Below are 23,897 nucleotides of genomic sequence, written 5' to 3' on the forward strand. Positions count from 1 at the left end.
GAATTGATGAATGATTTACAGTGGAAATTAAACAGTGAATCTCTTCCACGGCTCATGTCGGGAGCCCGGAGTGATTCCCGCAAATCCACACCCAGTGAACTCCCTCCCTGCGTCCAGAGAGGAGTCGAGCACTTGTGGTTTTCTTTTATTTTGCTTCTGAAATCCTTTTTAGTGCCTTGAGTGAGCCTCTCAATGCTTTTAGAAACAAACCTCCCACTCTGGTTCTCTTCAGGATGCATCCAAACCGCTGGAGGTGCTGCTGCTGGAGAAGAACCGCTCGCTGCAGTCGGAGAACGCCACGCTGCGCATCACCAACAGCGACCTGAGCGGTAGGTTGACACGATTTTTGGCTGTTCTGGTTCACTTGCTGTCTTGTGACGGGGTGGGAGGGCTGAGTGAGAGCTGAGTGTCTGAGCTAATGCATGGCAGGAGGATTAAGAAGCAACAGGAACACTGAATAACGCTGGATTTCTGTAGTTTTATAGGCTGGATAATAAAGTAAAACTTGGAGAGCTCAGAGAGTCTATAAAGGTTGAGGAAGAGGCATTACAGGCTGTACCCAGTGGTAGCATTTGAGGCTGTTGTCTGTTTTGGGAACAAATCTGTGGCACCACAAGTCTCTTCCCCTCCCTCCTCCCCCCAGTGTTATGCACAGTGTTTGCATGGAGAACATAACCTCCCTGTCTGATACACTTGGATGTGCCACCAGCAGGTCAGCTTGGGAAAACAAAATCCTTTCTTTTTGGCGAAGTGTGTTTGCCGTTCCGCTTTCCTAACGTGGGCTTTTACATCTTGTGTGCACATTTTTTAAATGGCAAGTCATGGAATTTCCAGATACTCGAATGCTTATGGTTTTTGCAGCTGGAAGAAAGTTAAAAGTTGCCACTGGCCCTGGGATTACTGAATTCTGAAGTGTTTTATGACTTTTAACTGAGTGATCTTGGTGCATCCACCTAATGGTGATTCCTTTATTCAAATTGGTTTGTTCCAAAATGTAAATGTTTGCTGCATTTGGGTTCAGTCAGGTCCAATGAGTCATGTCTTGAATGAGAGACAACAGAGAGACTTGCTGTCTGTAACTGCATTTATTTAACTGTATAACTGCACTTCATGTAACTGTTCTAGTGTTAATGTCTGTAAGGGGGATTCTCCAGGCTGCAACATACAAGAAAGGTGCAAACATGAAATGCATGTTGTTTGTTTTGGGGGCCTTGTTTGGCTTAAAAAATTTCAATTATGAAAAAAAAACAAAAACAAAAAAAACCCACAAAACCAAATAAAAACAAACCAAAACCAAACAAAACCAAAACTCCCACCGCCACTTCATTGGCCCGTGTCAATCTGCACTTTTTTTTTTCCCTTTGCGGGGCAAACTTTGCATTTTTTTATCTTGGTTTTTCCCTCTTTGACCCCCCATAATGCATTATGTTTGACCTTCCTTGTAGGGTCAGCCAGGAGAAAAGGGAAAGACCAGCCTGAGAGTCAGCGTCCTGCAACCTTGCCGGCCTCCCCTCCTTCCCAGTTGCTCCGCAACGCGGGGGAGCAGGCTTCCAATACTAATGGTACACACCAGTTCTCACCAACGGGTTTAAGTCAAGACTTTTTCAGCTCATCCCTGGCGAGCCCCAGCTTACCCCTGGCCTCCACAGGAAAATTTGCACTAAACTCTCTCCTCCAGCGACAGCTAATGCAGTCCTTCTACTCCAAGGCAATGCAGGAAGCAGGAAGCACAAGCATGATTTTTCCAACAGGTCCATACAGCACAAACTCCATATCTTCCCAAAGTCCATTACAACAAAGCCCGGATGTAAATGGCATGGCCCCATCTCCCAGCCAGTCAGAAAGTGCTGGGAGCATCTCTGAAGGCGAGGAGATAGACACGGCCGAAATTGCACGTCAGGTGAAAGAGCAGTTGATCAAGCACAATATTGGACAGCGGATATTTGGACATTATGTGTTGGGACTGTCGCAAGGGTCTGTGAGCGAGATCCTGGCCCGGCCAAAGCCATGGAATAAACTGACTGTGAGAGGCAAGGAGCCATTTCATAAGATGAAGCAGTTCCTCTCGGACGAGCAGAACATCTTGGCTCTGCGCAGCATCCAGGGTAGACAAAGAGGTAAGTGCTCTCCTGCCCAGGGTCTCGCCCCGTCCTCCTCTTAGTTCCAAACGGTACCGATCGGAAGCTTCCCCCCGTGGGGCGGTTTGCGCGTTGCTGCCGTTCTCACCCAAATCAGGTGTCAGGTACAGAAAGTTCAGCTTTGCAGCACTCTCGAGCAGGTTAGTATCTCTGCTTATGCTTTTTTTAGATGCTGGCTTGTGCCTGTCAGCAGGAGCAAGCAGCAGGGGCACTCGCATCCCTCACTTCCCAAGAGCTCCGTGTCAGAGCTAAATCCAGAGTGAAAAGGGTCAGCAGCTACTCGGGGTATCAGCCCTCAGAAATAATTGCAAATTTTTATTTGGGGTTGTTTACTGAGACCAGGCGTTTGTTGTGTCTTGTGTGATTATGTTCTTTTTCCCCAAAGTGTTGTGACAAAATAGGGTAGGTGATGCATGAGATGAGTAATTAAAACACAATCCCAGTTTAAAGCAGCTTTGCATATTTAAGGCAGCGATTTTAAGAGGTAACATGCATTTCATTGTGATTCATCTTAAGACTGAGATTTACATTTAGAGAAACTGAAAAGTAAGTTGTTTACAGTCAAGAAATATTGGAAAGGACAGGCGGGGTTTTCCTAGATTTTATTTAATTGGAAGCACACACTCTTAGATTTATAATCTGTTCTTCCTTTTGATGATTGTACTTGAGGGGATTATCTGCCCATCTTTAACCTCTTCATTTTTGGTATCTCTAGACATTTATTTATATCTGTCTAATCTCCTTTCCGAACATAGCTGTAATCTTTATTAACAAATCAGCCAGCCTTGCTTCTTCCCAAGTAGCCAGTTCCTCCGGCTCAGGCAGGGCCCCAAGGGGCCAGGAGAGCTCAGGGACAGGCTGCCAGCTCCTCATGTCACAGCCCGTGATGTCAGAGCAACCATCCCCTGATTGTTTTGTTCTTACCAAACTTGTTTTTCAACAGAGAATCCAGGCCAGAACCTGAACAGACTATTTCAGGAAGTACCGAAACGAAGAAATGGGTCTGAAGGTACGTCACAGGCAGGTGTTTTTCTTTGCAGTCCATCCCTAGGAAGTGGAGTGTGCTTTAGCTGTGTGTTTCCTTAAAACTGTGCAGTTTGATTCTGGCCTGGAATCTGATAGAAAAACAGACAGTAAGTATAAAACAAACCATGGGTTAGATGAACACTCTGCTTTTTCTAATTCTGCTGCTGCTGTACTAACATAACCCTGTTTGGACAGTTTTTCCACTCCCATCCTCCCTGCATTTGCAGATAAAAAGAGATAAGTGATAGAAGTGGCTTTATAAAATCACCAGATCTATTTGCTGTTCTTGTGATTTTGGAGGGAGAAAGTTGCACAGTTACACTGACAATCACATACTGCTTCTGCTCTAAATTTACTTCTTTCTTCTCATGGGGCTTATGCTGACAAATTCCACTTTATTACACTGTTAAATTAGTGTGATGCTTAGTTCAGTATTGTATATGAGAAAGACAAGATAAGTAAACATCAGATTGATATATTATCACTGAACAGAAAGTCTGAACGTTTTTCTTTGTTACAGATTAGGTTGCAGAATTTGTCTTTTAGTAAGATGAGGAAGAAGAAAAAACTAAAGCAGGGACCCCAAAACTCTGTAGTTATTTTAACTGCAGTCAGAAATTGTCTAGCTCACTTACAAACAATAACCTCATAATGAGAAATGCAGTTAAGTGCAGTAGCATTCATGGTTTTCCCTCCTTTTCTTCCCCTTAGAGGTTAAAAAAGAAAAAAAAAAAAACAAAGCAAAAGCAAACACTCAGCTCTTTACCTGGAGAGTACTTCAAATGGTATCTGCGTTTAAATGACTCTTTCTCTTCATGTATTAACCTCTAGAAAGTTAAAAATTAGTTTTATCTAGTTACTTTTTAATTCTGTTTTGTGCTGAATGTATACTCATCTTACTTTGCCTAGCAGCTGATGCCATTTTTAAGTTGATTCTTGGGCTTATGTTTTTTAGCTTTCTTCCTTTCCCTTCTTTTCCCTTCTGTTTCCTCTCCCCCTCCAAAAAAAAAAAGAAAAAAAAAAAAGAAAAGGAAAAAGAATAGATCTATATATGTTGCCATAGAAAAGGAATATATGACCAGCTAGTTCTTCCTCTGATGTTCTCACTATTCCAGGGCAGCTAGAGACAGGCACAGAAAGGATGTTTTTCTTTTATTAAGTATTTTTGGTGTTGTAAATGTTGGTAAAGGCCCTGTGTAAGCTGTCCTCAGGTCATGCTGGCCGTGGTATCAGTATATCCAGCGTGTCTTTGTGTTACAAAAACAACCAGAGAAAAGTTTTCCTGGTGTCATTAGTTCTGTTTTCCTCTCCAGGTAATATAACCACAAGAATCCGAACCACAGAGACTGGCTCTGATGAAGCCATCAAATCCATCCTCGAACAAGCCAAAAGGGAGCTGCAAGTACAGAAAACAGGTACGGCCTCGTTTTGTCTCTGGCTCCTTCGATTTCAGAATTTAATTAAAACAATTGCCATGAGCTTTTTGGTCAGTTAATTATATCCTTAAAACCGTCAGCGTAGGTTTGAAGAGCTTTCTTGAGGGGTTTTATTATTATTTAGTGGAGTTGTTTCTGTGTCTAAGACATCCCAAGTTAAGGTCACACGTGTCACGGCGTTTTGGGGTCTCTGCTCTGCTCCCAAGGGAGTGACACTGTGGGATTTCTGAACAGCTTTATCCCTGTGCAGAGCTCTGCTTTCTTTGCAGCCCTCCAGACCTGCAGGGGCACCTATAGAACCCTTTCCTCTCCCATTTTGCTCCTTGGAAAGGGAATGGCTTCTGCTTTCTCTTTTCTCTCTGACTCAGGCCCCAGGGACAGAACTGCTGGGAGAGGGAACTGATGGATTTGTTGGGGTGAAGGTCACACTCTAGACAGCAATTACCAGTCACACAGCACCACTGTACATCCTGTACCCAGATTATTATATAGGCAAACTCAGTTCTGACTGTTAGATGACTTTATTTTTGGTTACAGAATGTATTCAGTGAATGAACTGGCAAATCATTTCCCAAAAAATCTGTAGTTTAACGTCTTATCCTGAGAAAAGTTTAATTTCTCATTGTATGCTGTCATGTAATTACCATTTCTTCTGTTCCATAGCCCTCCCAGCTTTAAAAGAGTTCCTAGTACTGCTAATGGGCTGAAGTGGAAATTACTGTGCAATACTTCTGGTTTTTTTTTTAAAGTAAATACTGATTTACAGTTTGGGATATTAGTCTTTTCTTTGAAAACTAAGTTAATCTCATGGCAGAATATAAAAGACTAGTTAATGTATGACCTAAATAATACGACCTTATACAAGAAATTATTGCATAGAGAAAAATATGGGTTGTGTGCAGGAAACTGCAAGCACGTTATTCAGTAACATGTTTCATCTGAGGACCTCAAGACTTCCTTTCAAATATTAATTCAGCCTCAAAACTCCCTATGAAACCAGCAGATAAAACAGAAGAGAGAGTCTCACTGTCTTTTTTCCCCCATTTTTTAGCTTTTCATGTATTTTATAATGCGTGACAGGAAGGAATGTAGGGAGGCAAATTCAGAAATGGATTCAGATGAGGCATAATAATATTACCAGAGTAATACACGGCATGTTTCAAATCTTATTTCGCTTTCAGGCCACTTGCAGTGTGAGGGTTCCCTGCTCCTACCTGGTGCTTCACTTTCCCTGTTCTCTGTAGAGCAGCTTTCAGAGGAATTGGTTTTCAAGCACTGGGGACCTCAGTGGAGACGGCCTTAAATAGAAGCAGATGCCATTGCAAAAACCTCCTGGCTCTGCAGAGATAATTCCCCACCCACGTTCCAGTCTCTGCTCATCCCCAACTGCTACAGCACAGCCACCCAAATCCTGGTTCCCCACTGGAATGCTGCATTTGGGGGTTGTCTCTGCTCAAAGCACCCATGGCTCCATCCCAGAGCTTCGGATAAGGCAGGGGGTGATGACCAGGTGTCAGCCTGGCTTTGGTAGAGCTGTTTATTTCAGTGGCTGAGACCATGGAACAAGAAAACAGGAAGCAGGAGCATATTTAGCTTGTCAAATGAGATGATGATGATCTCTTCCTAAAGTTCTGGCTTTGTTGTAATTTGTGTGTTATGTTTGTGGATTTAAAAGGACTCACCTTATTTATACTGTGAGAGAGTATTAATAGTCTGTCCAGGTGAATGCAGCTGTGTTCAGTTCTGTGTGTGTGTTAGATTCATTTGTGGAGAAAGAGAGAAGTGAAAGGTTAAATAACTCTATAAATACAACCATAAAATGTTATTGACCACTTGGGGGTGGGGGAGGAAGAGGTGAAGGCTTGATTTTCAAAGGCATTTATTTGAAAATTTTTACAATGGTGGAAGTGCAAGTGATCCCAGACTTGTGCAGCTGAGTCTGTGCGTGCAAACATCCAGCACTTTGGCAACTATCAAAATTTTCCAGTGAAGGACTTTGGAAATCTTACCTTATTTTGAAAAGTGCAAATCTCTGCTTAGTGAAAACTCCTCCCTCCCATCCAGAAATGTATTTCAGCCCTTTTTTTTTTTTTTTTTTTTTTTTTCTGTCTGTCAGGGAACTGTTTACAGTAGCACGTGTTGAATATAAAGCATATTCCTGTGTTGCATTTAGTCTTTTGGTTGTTTTTCATAGCTGAGCCGGCTCAGCCGCCTTCTGCCTCTAGCAGTGGCAATTCTGATGATGCTATTCGATCCATTCTGCAACAAGCCCGACGGGAAATGGAGGCACAGCAGGCTGCCCTTGAACCTGCCTTAAAAACACCACCTTTATCTCAAGCTGACATTTCTATCCTGTCCCCCAAACTAGTGTCTACACCTGCAATGTCTTCGGTTTCCAGCTATTCTCCTTTGGCCATATCCCTGAAGAAACATTCATCTGTCACTGATTCCAGTATCTCTGCATTGCAGAACCTCTCTGGGCTCAAAAAGGAGCCTCAGGAGGCGCCTGTTTTAGAGCTTCACGGAATAAGTGATTCCGCCCAGGGTATGTTGAGGCATGTTAAAAATGAGTTGGGACGTGGTGGTGTTTGGAAGGACCATTGGTGGAATACTGTGCAGCATGAGAGAAGAAATGCAGCTCTTCCCGAAGATATAAAAGTTGAGGAAGCCAGTGGTGGAAAAGAAAAGGTCAGCAATCAGACTAGGCCAGATCGTAGCCAGCTCCAAGGACCGTCTTCTTCCGAGTATTGGAAAGAGTGGCCAAACGCGGAATCTCCGTACTCCCAGAGTTCTGAATTGAGCATGACTGGGGCGAGTCGCAGTGAGACACCACAAAATAGCCCCCTCCCTTCATCCCCTATCGTGTCCTTGTCCAAGCCATCCAAACCTTCGGTTCCTCCACTGACACCCGAGCAGTATGAGATTTATATGTACCAGGAGGTGGATACGATAGAGCTAACGCGGCAGGTCAAGGAAAAGCTAGCAAAGAATGGCATCTGCCAAAGGATCTTTGGGGAAAAGGTAAACAAGTGGTTCTCTCTTGTGTTGTCAATGTGCCTTCTGCTCCTTACGTGTGTGCCGAGCCCCGTTTAGTGGAGGGGGATGTGCCACGTGTGTCTGACGGAAAAATGTTTTTGCTTCGTGTGTTACGTTATTTAAAATGAGCTCCCAAAGGAAAGCATTAGTTTCCCTGTGTTTGGGAATTGCAGAGGTTTTTGTGCAGAGGTTGGCTTTTCAGCCACTTGGAATTAGAAACGGGGGCCCCGAGTTTAGAAACCTTGAAAGCTGAAGCAAACATTATTGAGGCTCAGTACTTCATGCTTAATGTAATGAATTCATGGAATACTTGAGCAATACCATTGTCATGACTGGAGAGTCTTAAATTTGTTACGAGTGAAGATTATAGACACAAGAGCATTTTTCCTTTTTTTTTTTTTTTTTTTATTATTTGGAAATGTGCACAGGGGTATTTAAACAAACACATGGAAAATCCCCTACCTTTTCTTAGCCTGAAGTCAGGAATTCACATTTCTTATACCTGGTGCTTGGTATCTCAGTGTGCTCTGAGGCCCTTTTGAGCAATGTTTGATTACAGATACACGAGGCCTGATAAGGCTCCCTGAAGTTCTCACGCTGTGGGCCCTAAGCCTTGAGCACGTGGGATTTTGAGGGTCCCTGACCACCAGAAAACCCCTCCCAGGCTGTAAGAACTGTTGGACATTTGCTGTTTCTTCTTCCTATAAAGAATTGAATCAATGTAATGGTATTATAGGAGCTGGCATCGCACTGTTACCTCCGCACTAAGATGTAAAATGAAAAGCCTGACCTCTCGGGGTCATTAAAGATCCCGTGGCAGTTTTCATTAAGTATGATTTTTAACTCCTCTACCTGTGCTGAATTCCAGGCAAGTAATTGCATTCTGCCTGTCTGAAATCCCCCCTCCACTGCAGTTGGCTGTGTTCTTAAATATTTACTTACATGGAGCAGCCGCTGCTACAGGTGAAAACACACATCGTTATAATTCATACCCCAAAAATCAACCAAATATAGGCCTAGTCTCAAAAGTCCCAATTATTTTTGTTTGAGAACAAAATACGTGCCAATCATTGCCTGTTTCATCTGCCTGTGTGTGCCTGGACTCGGTGTTTTTCCTGTTAAAGCTGATGAAACTATCTGACACGAAATATGAAAAGCATGCAAATCCCGCACCAGCCTGCTGCTGTCCTGATCCTGCAGGAAAAAAAACCCACCTTCCAGAAGGAAACACGGCAGGGGAAAAAAAAAAAAAAAAAGGCATTTCCATCTGAGTATCTCCAGATGTCATTTTTGCAGTTTTTCTAATTGTCCACACGAACCCAATTTGAGCGATGCGGTAGAAGGAACCCAAAATGACTTAAATTACCCCCTTTCCACTTCCAGTGTGTTAACGTGCCGTTCTTGGTTGCTTCACTTCAGGTATTGGGGCTGTCCCAAGGAAGTGTCAGTGACATGCTCTCCAGGCCAAAGCCATGGAGTAAATTGACCCAAAAAGGCCGAGAACCATTTATTCGTATGCAGCTCTGGTTGAATGGTGAGCTGGGACAGTGTGTCCTGCCCGCACAAGGGCAGCAACAAGGACAAGGTAATTAAAATTCCACTATGTTGTTTGAGTTGAGGAGGAGGAAATCTTTTTTTTTTCTTTTTTTTTCTTTTTTCTTTTTTTTTTTTTTTTTTGAAATTTGCAGTAAGCCAGCCTTGCACCAGTGCTGGTCCAGGCCTTATGGAAGTGGCAGCATCCACCCTGGCAGCCCAGCCAGTCCCTAAGGGAACGTGCTGGGAATGTTTATGAACGAAGCGCTCGTTTATGCATAATTGATAAGCAGCAGTTATCAAGTTCCTGATTAGGGTGATATTATCTAGGCACGAATATGAGACGTAATTCCAAAAATTTTGGCCAAAGAGCTGGAAAATGTTGCGTGCTGTTTCCTAGGGCTGCATAGGGGATTTGGATTGTCCCAGGGAGAATATCGATTGCTGTCTCAGGAGGTGAGCTAGAAGAACTAAGCTCTAAAGGGGGAATGCTGTGTTGCAATTACACTTTTACTGTGGCTGTCTCTTACCCTAATTCCCATTGGCACAGAAAAGCCAGGCTGGAGTCTGGCCTCGGTCGTACCTTTATATGCCACTGACTTAACTGAGCAGAGAGCCCTTGCCAAGATCAGTTTGCTATTTGTTGAGCCTGCTTACTGTTTAGTTTGTGGTTTGGCATCTCCTTTTATTGTTCCCTGATTTTCCTCTCCTCTCTTATCTAGTCCTTCACTCTGTGACATCATTACAGGATTCCCTACAGCAGGGATGTGCAAGCTCAGGTAATCAGCTGGTTTCAATGATTTGCTCTGAAATAATTCTCTGTGCTTTTGTTACGTTTCGTTTGCTTTGATGCCAAGAGGTTTCTCACATTGTGTTGTATCATACAGGAGTCCCTTCAATTTTTTTATTAATGCCTTTAATTCCTCCTTCTCTCCTTGTTGCTATGGCAGAGGTAGGGAGTACACATATTTAGCTGCATATATTAGGTAAAGAGACTTTATGTGATCTTGGAGATCATTGGCTCAGTAGGGGGTTTTTTTGCCATAGTTCAGCTTATCAATGTGACATGTGACAATGGCTGTAAAACAAGCCCTTGGTTTGTAATGTGATCCACATACTGCAGCTGCCTCACTCGCTGGTAGGTTTTTTTCCACTTTCCTTTGCACAAAATCTGCTTTGTTAATTCCAAGGTGGGGAACACACCATGTTGTGTCTTTTTCAAGCTTCGTTAAATATTCCAAGCTGACCTTTTTTTTTCCTCCTTTCCCTTTCCATTTGCAAAAAGAAAAAAAAAAAGCAGATGCAGCAAAGCTGAAAGTCAGAGAAGTGAGTGGCTGAAGGTTTTAGAAGATGGCCACAGGATGGGAGGGAGGCTGGAACAGACCAGAACAGCTGTGTTCCTGCTGTTGGATACCAAACTCTACCCACACAGACTTTTACCAATTATATGCTTCACTTGACACAAACCACTCAGGCTGTTTTGTACTCTAGAAAAATACTCATGCCCTGCTCTGTACTTAGAGCCAGTGCCCTGTGTTGGAGAATTGCTGCATTTCAGGATACAGAGAGGGATGATTTGTGCTCCTCTTCCACCTTTCTGCTATTCTGAAACACTCTTTTTTTTTCTGCAGCTTGCTGGCTTTACTCTTAATATCCCAACCAAACTGCTTTTTCTCTCTACTGGGAAACTATTTTGCATTCTAAAAGATTTTACTGGAAGAAAATCCGTGATGATATTCAGTCCACGTTTTTCTTAAGAAGAACAGTTCAAAATAAACAGATAAAACCAAAACCAAAAAAAAGAAAAAAAATGCCCCAAGTAAAAACAAGCCCTGAAAACAAAACCAAAATGGGAGAAAAAGATTTGCAATCATAGGGCTATTGTTGCTTATTGCCAAGCATTTAGGGAACATGGAAATTTCCTGTGATGGTTTGTTAAAAACATGCCATTGACTACTTTTTTTTTTGTAGCATCAATACCATGCAAGAGTGAAGTGTCACAGTTAGAAACGCCTCAGACAGCGTGGAAAATATGAGTAATTAATTGTAGCCATTTTAAGAGGAATTTGAAATCAGAGGAGCTGGGAAATGCTGCATTGTTATTGCTAATCATCATATTTATGACTAACTCTAATTATAAAAGATTGAAAGACAAGCCCATAGTATTAAAATCCGACCACCTTGTGGATTCCCGGGAGGTTTGCTGGGAGCTGAAAGTGATTTCCTTCAGGAAGTTCAGTTTTGCTGCCGGGATATTTTGTTCCCTCCCACACTCCCAGTCTCGTTTGTCAGTTCCTGCCCTTGAGCTAATATTTTGTGAGGAGACACGTTCCTATCAGCTAATAAAATCATATTATTGATGATCGTCCTCCCCCGTTCCTTAAAGCCCCCTTACAAATGAGAAAATGGGCTCGTGCCCTTTTCCACCTCCTCTCCAAGGATTAAAAATAGAATTGTTGTACAAAATGTTCTTTTCTTGGTGCCTTTCTCTGTGTAAAGGAATAAGGCAGGTTGTGACACCAGGCAGAACAAAAGAGCAAAACCAAGTTATTCGAACGAGGACGGGCAGTTTGGTAATTTCCTTTTATTAGCAGCTGTTCTGTAATTAAAAGCACAGCAAACAGTTTGGAAAAGGTAATAATAATTATGCATTTGTGAAAGATCCACCACTCCAGGGCAGAGGGAAAAAAAAAAAAAAAAAAGAAAAGAGAGACAGCTTCAATTTTCTGGTCTTCTGAGACATTTCCCAGGAAAATCAAGGCAGAAAAGGTTGCATACTTGTAATTTTAAAACAGAAATTAATCAGGACAATTTTGAAACGAGAAGAGGTCTGGAGCCTTTTCCATGTAATATAATTGGCTTGGAACTTGTTGAATGCATGAAGGGAAAGAAGTGAAATTAAACTCACACACTCAGTGGCTCCTGAGTGCTTTGCCAAGAAGGTCTTCAGTGTACAGAGTGTCAACATGCATAGTAACAAAACTTTTATTAGCTGGGAGCATTTTCATTACTGTTTGGCACTATTGTATCAAACTAGCAAGATTTTCTGGATTTCTGGCCCAGTTAGTTACACTTCTAGATCATAAGGTTTTGATTTACACCTAATCCATGAAAATGTTGTCTTTAGTCCAGTAATTTTCCATTTTCACATGTGGACAGATGGACCCATCAGTCTCTCATATGTGGGAATGAATGGATAAAATATATGTATTTTATGTAATTATATATATATAGAGAGAGAGAGAGATAGCAAAGAGAAGCCAGGCTTGGTTTTCTTCTTTGGAAGCTATATTTATGAATTTTATGAAAAATAGTCTATACCAAAATGACAACCAGGTGTACACCTGCATTTTCTGCCTGTGACCTTCCTTCAATGCTTTGGTGATTTTGTGCAAATTTCAGGGAACATGTTTTACACAAAAATGGTGTTTGTACCCTAGGTGGTCAAAAATAGTATTGCTGTGCCTTTTCTAACATTTTTTTTCTGTGTATTTCTTTCCACCTAAATGCTCTAATGCCCTTGGGTAAATCTGCCTTTTTAATGATTTATGTGTCAAAAGCACAGACCAAATCACATGGAAAAAAAAAGTTGAATTAGTGTCACCCAACTGCATCAGCATTTTTTCATGATGAATTTGGCCCTTATTTAGTTGCATTACTGATGATGGGAGCTGGGGTGGGTTTGGACAGTCGCCATGTGCCAGGAGAAGGCTTGGATATTTCTCTAAATACTTGTACTGTGTATAGCTTTTATTAGTTTGTTTTATTTTGGGGCCTTGTTCTGCGTGTCTATACGAGATTTAAGACAGAGTTTCCTTTTTGGTGCTGCTGATTTCGTGGCCGCTCCCAGGAAAGCTGAATTTTTATTCACTTTTGTCTTTATCCTCTGTGAAGGACATACACTCTCTATAATACTACATTAAAGACTTGCAAATACTCAGTGGGGAAAAAAGACGTGCCTTTTTGGTATGTGTTTCTGTAAGGGTCGTCTTATGACCTAATGTGGAAATCTTCATTTGCCGATACAGCTGCGGGTGATCTCAGGGGATTTTGAATTTCCCTTTTGTTTGTCTTCCTTTCTGGGTATCATCCATCATTCCTAACCTCATGCTGCTTAGCAATAGTAACGCTCATGGGAGTTGAAGAAAGGATTATAACAGCATAAAATGGGGAGCTAATTAGAGCTTGTTTCAAAATCAGAATCTAGCTCGAGATAATTGCATATTATCTGGTGATTTAAAAACCCAAGATCTACTGTATTTAGATCAACTAAAATATGCATAAAAGCTTTCTTTTCGAAATACAACATTTGTAACAACAGGGAGATTACTTCTTATCATCCCTTGGGAAAGCAAATCTGAAAAAAATTGAGTATGGCTTGCTGTGCTTATGATGTTAACAGATAGAGTGGGGAATGATGGCAAACCCGGGTAGCCATTGTATTTTTATTCATGTTAAACATATTCCTGGAACATTTTTCAGCACAGAAGCTGCTGAGTGGGCAGGTAGTTCACTGTGTGCTGTGAGGATCTTCCTGTTTTCCTGATCCCAGGAGGAATATGTTAAGTTGGCTACACCAAGGGAAACAAAGTAGGGCTAGCAGTCCATATTCAGGAATACCATCCTGATGCAGTTATGGGAAGAGCTCACCAGCCACGTGGTGGCAGTGGAGAAGCTTCTACCCCCATTTCCTCGTGGTTCACAGTCATTTTTTTCATTGTACTGGTTTCTTCTGGGCAGGCAGAGCTGTCCAGTGGTGCTTGAGAGCACAGCTGGGATTAGCACGTGGAGAGCTGAATTCTTGGTACCATGTGATCCCCCAAGTGAGCTGACAGATCTTCCCAAATTGGTGCTGGTTTTTGTTGTCGAATCAAAAAGATGAGAGAGATGTTTTTGCGGTCCTTTGCTGGCATTCCAGGTTAATAAAAATGTGTGACGTGAAATGTCTGTGGTTGATGCAGTCTGTGAAAGGGAAGAGGAGGGACATCCCATGGCTCCAACGGCTGAGTGGTTGGACTGCAGGAATTCCTTGCATAGATGGTTTGGGTTTGGGTGACGAAGGTTTGAGTCTGTGGGTTCAGAAGGTCGTGGCCTTCTGTGCGAGGTGCAGATGCATTTTTAAAGTTCAGAGCTGAACAACTGCATCAGCCAAGCAGTTACCTCCACGCTGTCCCTGGAGCACACTGGTGTGTCCTGGTGAAGTTTCCACATTCCTCCTCTGTGGTTTGGGATTGCAGCTCGGAAACAGTTGGCCTTGGCTGTCTTAATTTCAAACCATAGGATATCAGTTGGCTCCTCATAAGGGCAGCTGTTGTAGTCTGTCTTTAACGTGTGTGATCATATTCTGTGCCATTTCCCTGACATTTGGACCATGAGAACCTCCCTGGCAGCCCTTCTGGTATCAATAAGGCCGGGAGAATCGCTGTCAAGGCACCTTCCTGGAACCTGGGAATGCAGCATGAAACCAGTGTTTCAAGTTCATTCTGAACATAACACTGGCTCTGATTGCTGGTTATTCCTTCCTCCTGCTGAGGTCTCTCCTCCCCAGGCTGCCTTGCATGGCCCTGGTCCTTTTCCATCACTGATGCTTTGCAAATGGTCAGTATTTATGGAGAACTTCCTGTCTTAGTTGCATTCTTCTCTGTCCATTAAACCACCCAGTCATTAAACTTGTAGAATATGACTCCATCCTCCCTGTGGTCACAGCTTTGCTGTTATAAAAGTGCTAAAGCAAAATACCTAATCAGAGAGTGAGCACTGTTTTCTAGGCAGATATTCCTTGTGGCTGAATTACAATGACAAAACACCAACACACTCTTAATGTTACAGCAAGGAGGAGACTTGGGCTGGATCCTGAAGACAAGTTTAGTTCACTCTGAAGTGCAGTTATGGGTTCCTAGCAGGCATTTTGGAGAATCTGTCGAGTTGAAGCTATGTTTTATTTTGGTGGTTAATTTGGGAATATGGGTCCTTTATGCTCAGTCTCCCTTGGTGTGCAGAAGATCCCCTTCAGTAAAGGAGCTTGTGTGCAGCTCTGCAGCAGCATTGAGCACATGATGCCTCACCCTCAAAGTCTTCATTTATAAGGTTAGAATTAATGAATTAATATATTTTCTAAGTTGTGTGGTAAAAGAAACTTTCCTTATTTCTGCAAGTCTTCTCAGGCAGTTCACAGAGTGCCAGTTGCCATAATAGTTGCTAAGAAGTGGATGCAGTTAGTGAAAGAAACCATGACCATTGAGTAGTGGAGCTCTGTAAGCTCCACTGTTGTTCATTTCATTACTTATCACTTCATTTCATTAATTACCAGCATTTTCCTTTCCCTCTGCCTGCGTGTTTGGAGACGAGCAGCCTCCTTTGGGGAGGGGGCCCACATCACCTCCCCTCCCTGCTGCCAGCAGAGGAACTGGGTGGAAAAGGATGAGCTGCTACGTTAGAAAGCCAAATACCAAACTAACTGGAGCAGCACTGAGACACGAGTGAGGCTGTTGCTGTTGTGCTGCAGTGCAGGACCCCGGGCAGCTCCAGGGAGGGTCAGGAGCCGGGGCGATGGCCGGGATCTGTCCCCCGTGGGCTGGCAGCTGCAGAAGGGGTCAGAAAGGCTCTTTTCTGAAGGGAGTAGATATTTTTTTCTGTTGGGAATAGAAGACTCTGGCAGCTGGCAGAAGCTCGTGTTGGTCTTCTGGTTGCTTGTGGGGAAAGGAGGGGGCTGCAGGTCCAGCCCTGTGGCCACCAGCGGGATGGAAATGGCCATCGTGGCCATCCCTGGGCGACAGCCCAACTGCTGCTCAGCAAATTACCAAATGAGCCTCTGCTGGATGAAAATTACCTTGCTTTCAATTCAAAGAACAGATAATGGGCTATTTTCCTCCCAAAATACTGGGGGAAAAAAGGTGTGTGAGCGCCGAACTTGCAGGTTGTTATTTCCATCTTATAATGGGGATGAAAATCCTCTCCACCGAGCAGCCCTGAAAGAGGGAAATAAACAGCCTGTTCTGATTATAGGGTTATATATTGCTTGATAGCAAATCATTCCCAAGAAGAAAAAACAGAATATTACCAGAAAATTAATATCTTCTAAGTTACCTTCTAGGCTGTCCTTTGCATTAGGGTGTGAGAAAAACTGATGGATTTGTCTCACCTAATTTGATGGGTGTTGGAGGCTTTTTAATTTGCCAGCAGCCATCCAGGGAAACAAATGAAAGAATCCAGTGATTATTTGAAATCTGATGAGAAACACAACTTGCATTGAAAACAAAGCAAAGTGGGTTTGAGATCAAATTTAAATAAAAGTGGAAATAGGAAGATGTGTGATTAAAAAGCCAATGACAGGAGAGAATGTAATAAGAAGAAATGTAAAATAGGCCTGATAGTACATGTCCAGTATTTATACTTGTCAAAGATGTTGCTGATAGCAACTTGCCATAGAATCACAGAGTGGTTTGGGTCGGAAGGGGCTTTAAAGCTCCTCTCATTCCAACCCCTGCCAGGGGAAGCGACTCCTTCCACTAGCCCAGGTTGCTCCAAGCCCCATCCAACCTGGCCTTGGACACTTCCAGGGATGGGGCAGCCACAGCTTCTCTGGGCAACCTGTGCCAGGGCCTCCCCACCCTCACAGGGAAGAATTTCTTCCCAGTATCCCATCTAACCCTGCCCTCTTTCAGCTTGAAGGTCCCTTCTGGTCTCATCTCCAGAGCCATCCCCCCTTCCCAGGAGGGGGCTGCCCCTCCAGCTCCTCTGCCTGGTTCACACACGAAGGAGGTGTGAGATTCACCAGGGCTGGGGTTTGTGTTTGTTTCTCTCTTTTACCCCTCTGGAACTTGGGTCCTAAAAATAGTGCAAGTTTGAACTGGCAGATGTTTCATTTGTCCTTTATGAGAGGACCAAAATTAGCCTCTCATTTGGCACCTAAATAAAGCAACTTAACTGCCTTTATGCGAACTTTGCAATTACTGTCTATTGAAGTTGCAACATTTTGTTGTGTTTGATGGGGAAGGGCATTATGTAAGCAACACCAGCACCTAAAAAGCCACCAGACCTTGAAAGAGAGAGGACAGACAAACACAAACGAGCCCAACTGGGTTTTTTTTTTTGGGGGGGGGGGTTTAGTTTGGATGGTTTGGATTTTTTTCACTTTTTCTGATCTGAGACAGGTGTTTTCCCTAATGAAGGTTTCATTTAAAAAAAAAAAAAAAAAAAAAGGCAAAAGTACCTTGGAAATGCTCAGAGAGCTGTCTATTGTAAAGGTAAAAAACATTAATAAAAGGACAGCAATGGTTTCTCTAATTTTCAGAGAAAAATCTGCACAGAATGCCTGAAGCTGGGTTAGCAGTGGGACTCCCCAGGGGCAACAGAAAGATGTTATAATCAATTACCACATCATAACACTGATGTATGATAATTACTGAGTGTTCCTCCTGAGATAGTGCAGCATTTGGCTGGGATGCAGCTCTTTCATGGTCCACTGCCTGATTAATATGCAAATAATAGGCTGATTGCATGATGAATGCAGAAAATGAGTTCGCTGATAACGTGAGCACCGAAGCGGGAAGATGATAAATTACTTTTACTGACTGTCCTACATTAAGTACCCTTTCTCAACAATTTTATCACAAATTAAGTAAAGCAGTATGGAGAGATTATGAGGATGTGTAAAATAATGTACCTTAATAGCTTTTATAATATTGTTGCGTACAATGTAAATGTCATTTTGTTTCAGTACTTTACCCCCGTGCTCCTCCGAAAAGGAGTTCCTTTAGTGCAGGAACTGCTCAGGGTCACTCTTTTCCTCAGCTGCTTTCCTCTAAGATGAGGAACAACCCACTGTGCTGAGGATGGTAGATGGGATTCTCTGTTGGGAAGGAGGGAAGGCGGTCATTAGCCTTGGATCCATCCCATATGGATATTGCCCGTGGCAAATGAATGTCCACATTGTTTAGTGGGGGAGATATATTTAAATGCAGTGCACAGAGCACATATGCATTCTGCTTCACACTCTGCTCCAGAGCAGACAAGAGGTTAAAATCTCAAAGGAGGAGGTAGAAATACCTTCACACTCAGGGTCGGGACAGAGGAGGATAACAAACAGTCATAAAATTGGTGCCACGTTAAAGTTAGTTTAACACATTAAATCAGAAGGTCAGCAAGTCAACAAAGACACCCCAGACTGCAGCAGAACCTCTTCTTAGGGGCTCTAACTCTGTTTTCCAAAAGCTATTGTGCACGCGTTTATCTTGGTTATACTAAAAATATAACACTGTGGGGTTGTGGCAACTTGATTGATTGCTTCCATGACATATTTGTTTTAGCATTCAGAAAATCCTTAATAAAGCTTCTGCACACAAGCTGGTTTAATAATAAGGTTATTGAAAATATTTTCCAGCAGTTATTTCTAAATATTGATTTCAGGCTAAGTTACGGAAACACGAAAACTCTGAATATTAAATGAAGATTGGCAGAGTAGGGCAATGTCTTTTAAAGCAGCCATGATTCTGCCATTAATCACCTAATTTAAAATATGGTTTATTTTTAGAAAGGGGTTTTTAATTGTTTAAAGGTGATCTGTAAAGCCAAAAAAATTATCATTCAGCCTCTTCAATGCCTAGACCTCACTTGTGTCTCAAGAATCTTTGAATCCTGGAATGATTTGGGGCTGTTGGCCTGACCTGAGCATTTCTCTGATGTCTGTGTGTCTACATCTAGCTAAAAAAATCTTAAGGGTTTTTTTCCCCCCCCTTATTGTAAAACAGTGCTCAGGATCATGGCTGTATAGAGGCCCCATCTTCCTTGCAGGCCATTGCAAAAATGTCTATTAATTCTTCTTTTTTGAGGGTTTTCTCAGGTGGTGTTATTGTATCAGGGCTTGATGTGTCTGTCCCAGAGTTCGATAGGTCTCAGCACAACATTCCACTTCAGTTGATGAACTCCAGTTGTATTTTCCTGCACAAGATTCCAGACATCCTGGGTGCTCAGGCTGCCCTGAGGAGCGATCAGTACTCCCCAGTCCTCCTAACTCAGTAGAGGTTTCAGTTTGTGTAACCTTAACATAGGTTTTAATGTAGCTTTGGGCACAACAGTGGGATTTCTAACACTCTGAGGCGTTTGTGGTTGTGGGTTCATTGAAGAGAATTGGTTGCCCAACTTCCCAAAGAACTTCTAAACTGTAAATCTCTCCTCGTGAGCCTGTCGCCAGCTCCCATCTTACTTGCTCTTTTCTGAACTTCATCTGATTTCTCCAGCTCCTTCTGCTTTCCAGAGCAGCTGAAAACACACTTTTTTCATACAGGCCCAAAGCTAATACAGTTGTAGAAAGTGCAACATAAAATTGCAACAATGCTGTGTAATCCTTCAGCAAGACTCAGCAGCAGGTTTTTTCAGGTATTTCTAATATCTACTCTGATTATTCAGTTTTATGTGCTCCTGACACTTAACATATACTAATATGCAGAGTGGGAACCTTTATTTTTATACTAGCCCAGTAATTCCAGAGTTAACCAAAGCTGGTTCCTCCCCTTTCAGTGCAGACACACATACATCTGCACCCTTTCCTAAAGGAGTTCTCCTTTGATCCCTCCCTTCATCCACATAAAATCTCCCTCTGAGCCAAGACACAAAATAACATTTTCCCCAAAGTTATAACATTTATGAAACAAACAAACAAACAAATTCTCCATGGTCAGAGTGGGAATCTATAATTGTAACTCTAACGAGGGCTTGCAACTCTGAGTGCCTGTACCTACATTATTTCCCATCATTATATATGCAAACTGCAGGGAGGTTTGTGTACTCCCTACATAGAAGTGGGGGAGTTTATAACTGTAGGGAGGATCATATTTTTATAAGCCACATTAATTTGCAAATTGTGACTAGGCAAGGTTCACTCACTTAGAGTAAATCCACCAAAAGCACTACCTGGGAGAAAGTGCTTTCACGGGTATTTTTGTTAATTAGTCAGAAGAGGGATGAGTTGTAGTGCTCTCCCACAAATGCTGCTCAGCTTTATTACGTAGTTCAGACTTGTGCTGCACTCACTGCAATGAGGAGAGTTGTTGTTATGGTGCTTTAGAAGATTAAGTTTAGAATGCTAAATTCTTTTCATCCTTATAAGTGTCCAAGGCCAGGTTGGATGGGGCTTGGAGCAACTTGGTCTAGTGGAAGATGTCCCTACCCATAGCAGGGGGTTGGAATGAGATGAGCTTTTAAGGTCCATCCCAAACCCTAACTATTCTGTGATTCTACCCTGCAAAGGCAGCCATGGCTAAAGGTAAAATTAGATAGGAGGGAAAAAAAATATCTCTCTGAAGTTTTCAGAGCCCAGGACACTGAACACCACAGTTGTCCTGAGGATGCTGATCAGCTGTGTGGGATCAGACCCTGATTCTCAGGACAGCATACCCTGGGTTTTGGTCTGCAAATTGGATAGAATGGGCAGCCTCATCATCGGGGAAAACAGAAACTAATCCAGTCCCAGTGTGAGGCACTTTGATCTCAGGCAGCCTGCCAGGTCTGTTGTTGTCCGTTAACTTATCGGCACGAGGAGGTAAACGCAGCCCTGAAGTAGCAAATGCTCTTTTAAGAGGTTGCAGAGAAATCTCCTGTCCATGTTTGTCTGCTTTCATCTCCCCTATTAACGTGCCAGAAAGGGAGCTAGCAGAGCCCAGGATGCTCCAGTGCCTCCTACTCCACCAGGCTCAGGACGTGGCCGTTCCCCCCATTCCTCCAGAAGGAACTTTGAATTTGCCTGGTTTGGCATAAACCCGGAGCCTGAGCTTTGGACATGGGGGGAAGTGGTGCATCAAAGCAAGCGCCAGTGAAATTGTGTTTGGGTTCTTGTCGGAATGTCACAGAGTACCCTGTCATTTTGTTTTAGCAACTTGTCCTTCCAAATGCGCAGTTCGCCTTATGGCATGCCAGCAGTAAAAATGTCACTTACAATAATTACTTTTTGGTGAAAATGCTTGCTGACTTCCTACCTTCAAGCTGTTTTTTACACAGTGGGGAGATAATAAGAAATGACTTTATCCTGACTGCTCAAATGAACACTAAATGGAATTTAGGTTATTATTACTGCAGATAGAGGACTGTGTATTGAAATTTAAATAGTGGATCAGATAAACTACTGAGATTTGTCTCTGAAAATTATAGTGGATCTGCTTTTTCAATCCACTTCGCTCTGAAACTTAAGGCAGCTGTTGTCTGCCTGCTGTCTTTAGAATATAATATTTTTCATAATCCTTTTAGAGGCCCCTGAATACCTTCTGTGTTTTGCATGGTCTTCCCCAACTTCACCATGTTCTGTACCTCATTCCCCTTGAGTCCTTTTGCAGTTTATTAGCTAAGCCTGTGATAGCAGCAAAGGTTGGAGAGGTTCAGAAGTACAGGGTGTCTTTATGGATGGGCAAGTGTGCCGGGAGGAGAGGCCCGGAGCATTGGGCTTGTGGTTTCTGCTCAAAAATTCAGATTATCTTGTTCAAATCTTTGAATTTTTGATTTACAAGTGGTTGTGAAGTCAGTTTGCTGTCAGAGGTGAGGCAGGGTCTGAGCAAAAGTAGCAAACCTGCAGCTCTCAAGACGCATACAAGGAATTCCGCTGGAGGAATCCGTCCGTGCTGGCAGATGTGATGCCTCTGGGACTGGTGAAACCCTATCCGTGTCTCAACTCCACTCCCTCACCCGGATACCTGTGTTGAGGGGGAGACACCCGGGACTGGTGTCAGGTCTTGTAGATGTCTGTGATTTTTCTGGGGAGGTTGGAGCAGGAGTCACCTGCAAGTCTTTGCATCTGAGATGTCCTGAGCCTCAGAGGAGCTCCAGCTGAGCTGTGCTGTGGATCTGAGCTGTGTCAGTACCATGGGGTGTGCTGGAAGCCTTCCTGTGGTCAGAAGAGTTCCTGTACATCACAGAAATGCTCCTTCCTGACCAGTGCCCTGCAGTTTTGCAGGATAAACTGAATGTCTCTGCTGAGTTCCTGCACAGAGTGGGGTGATGCTCAGGAGCACTGCGGGAGGGGAGCCCTGTACAACCTGGGATTCCTTACACACTGTAGGAATTTTGTCACATTATGGTGGCAGAACATGATCAGACCCTGTAGAGGGATGTGTCAGGCTGATACTGTGTTGGGAGAAGTGTTTTCAGGTAATCTGCAGGCCACCAGTGGGACAGTCAAGCAATTGAGGACCCAGGGCTGTCCCCAGCATGAGGGTGGGAAATCTTGTAGTTGGAGAAGAGTAAGAAAATCTAATGTGAAGTTCAGGGAAACCATCACAACCAGTGAATTGAGACCAGAACTTATTTTCAGACTTTCTCCCATTTTCCAAAACACTGTCATGACAGAAGCTTTGGGGAAGGTCTAGGGGACGGATGGGACCAAAGCAGTGTTTGGTTTCATCCATTGTGCAAGGGAATGCAAGGCCACAAAAGACTTTTTTGTGTTCATATAACCAAGGCAAGGTCACTTTGTTATGGTTCTCAACCAGTGTTTTAAAATACTCAGACAGACCCCAGTCCTATTTGCTTAATTGTTTGCAAAATTAGTTTAGTTTCTTAACAGATACTAAGGGGTGGAGAGGGGAATGGGCAGGCTGTGATGATGATTTCGGGTGTTGTTGCAGTAAGAGGGTAATTCAAGCAGCAATATTATATTGGGGAAACAGTGTTTAAAAAGAAAATCAGAAGGTGTTTGTGTAATGTTGACTTTGTTTCCATCAATTTATACATCTTCGCTTCAGATTGTGTATCCCTCTCTAGTACTGTAGTAGGAAAAAACAAAAGGGAAGAATTTCCTGACTTAAGAATAAGGCCCCTGTGTTATACCAGGAGTGATGTGTTCCCAGGAATGGCTCTCTGGCATTGGCAAACTGCCTCAGGTGTATTTGTCTTTTTTGAAGACATACTTGCCTGTGAAGTAACCAGTGTTGGTGTTTGGTTCTCTTCATGTTTTAGCTATGAATGGAGGTCGTTTACACTTGCCAAATATTTCAGATTGCTGGCCCATTTCTGAAAACATCTCTTCTAGTACTTGATTTGCATTTGATTATTATTTTCCGTGCTGCATATTTGAATGTGCTTTTTAAAAGCAGTTGGAAGTGCCTAACTTCTCTATTCCCCAGACTATATTTTGAATTAATAATGTAAAAAGGGCCTGGTAGAAACTTTGCCCTTTCATACTCTGTTATACTTGCATTTTTAGAAGATTTGGATAATTTAAATACATTTATGGTGTATTTTAATCTTTAATGGCGTTTGTCAACAACAACCTGTAATTGTGCAAAAGTTACATGTGTTTTTCTGGTCATTTAAAACTGTCATGTTAAGCTGTGTCTTCATCACATGGTCACCATCTTCCCATAGTTTGGGGACACCCTGTTTCTCCCATCCTCTGTAAAGCTCAGAGCACAACTGATTTCTTTGGCTGCCTGAGGCTTAAAAAATTCCCAGGTTCTGCCATGACCTCATCACTGGGGATACTCTTGATCTCTCCAGCTCTTTACTTCCAGCACCTTATTTTTGAAGCTTGTGGACTTTCCCTTCACATTTTAAATTGGATACGGGCTGTTGGAAAGCAAACTGCAGCACCCCTTTGGTACAGCAAAGTTCACCTGGAATTTATTAAAGAAATTTCATCAATAAGTGGTGGCCATGGGGTTTGCAGGTTGTACAGCCTGTAATGCAGTTTTACTTTTGTGTTGACAAAATGATCTCTTCCTCACTAAGCACAAATGTGAAAACA

General features: G+C 42.8%; 1 protein-coding gene across 1 annotated transcript in view; it reads left to right on the forward strand.

The window, feature by feature from the left end:
• The window catches only part of CUX1 (cut like homeobox 1), a 189,516-nt gene that overhangs the window by 147,703 nt on the left and 17,916 nt on the right, over positions 1-23,897 (forward strand). Inside the window, exons 13-19 of the mRNA XM_029961379.1 lie at positions 233-329; positions 1,446-2,117; positions 3,082-3,147; positions 4,478-4,579; positions 6,795-7,621; positions 9,056-9,221; positions 9,892-9,948. Coding sequence (XP_029817239.1) covers positions 233-329; positions 1,446-2,117; positions 3,082-3,147; positions 4,478-4,579; positions 6,795-7,621; positions 9,056-9,221; positions 9,892-9,948 — 1,987 coding nt within the window. The remainder of the gene's footprint in view (positions 1-232; positions 330-1,445; positions 2,118-3,081; positions 3,148-4,477; positions 4,580-6,794; positions 7,622-9,055; positions 9,222-9,891; positions 9,949-23,897) is intronic.

Source organism: Manacus vitellinus, unplaced genomic scaffold (assembly GCF_001715985.3).
Source record: "Manacus vitellinus isolate BGI_N305 unplaced genomic scaffold, ASM171598v3 scaffold_32_pilon, whole genome shotgun sequence".
In the NCBI taxonomy this organism is placed as follows: Eukaryota; Metazoa; Chordata; class Aves; order Passeriformes; family Pipridae; genus Manacus; species Manacus vitellinus.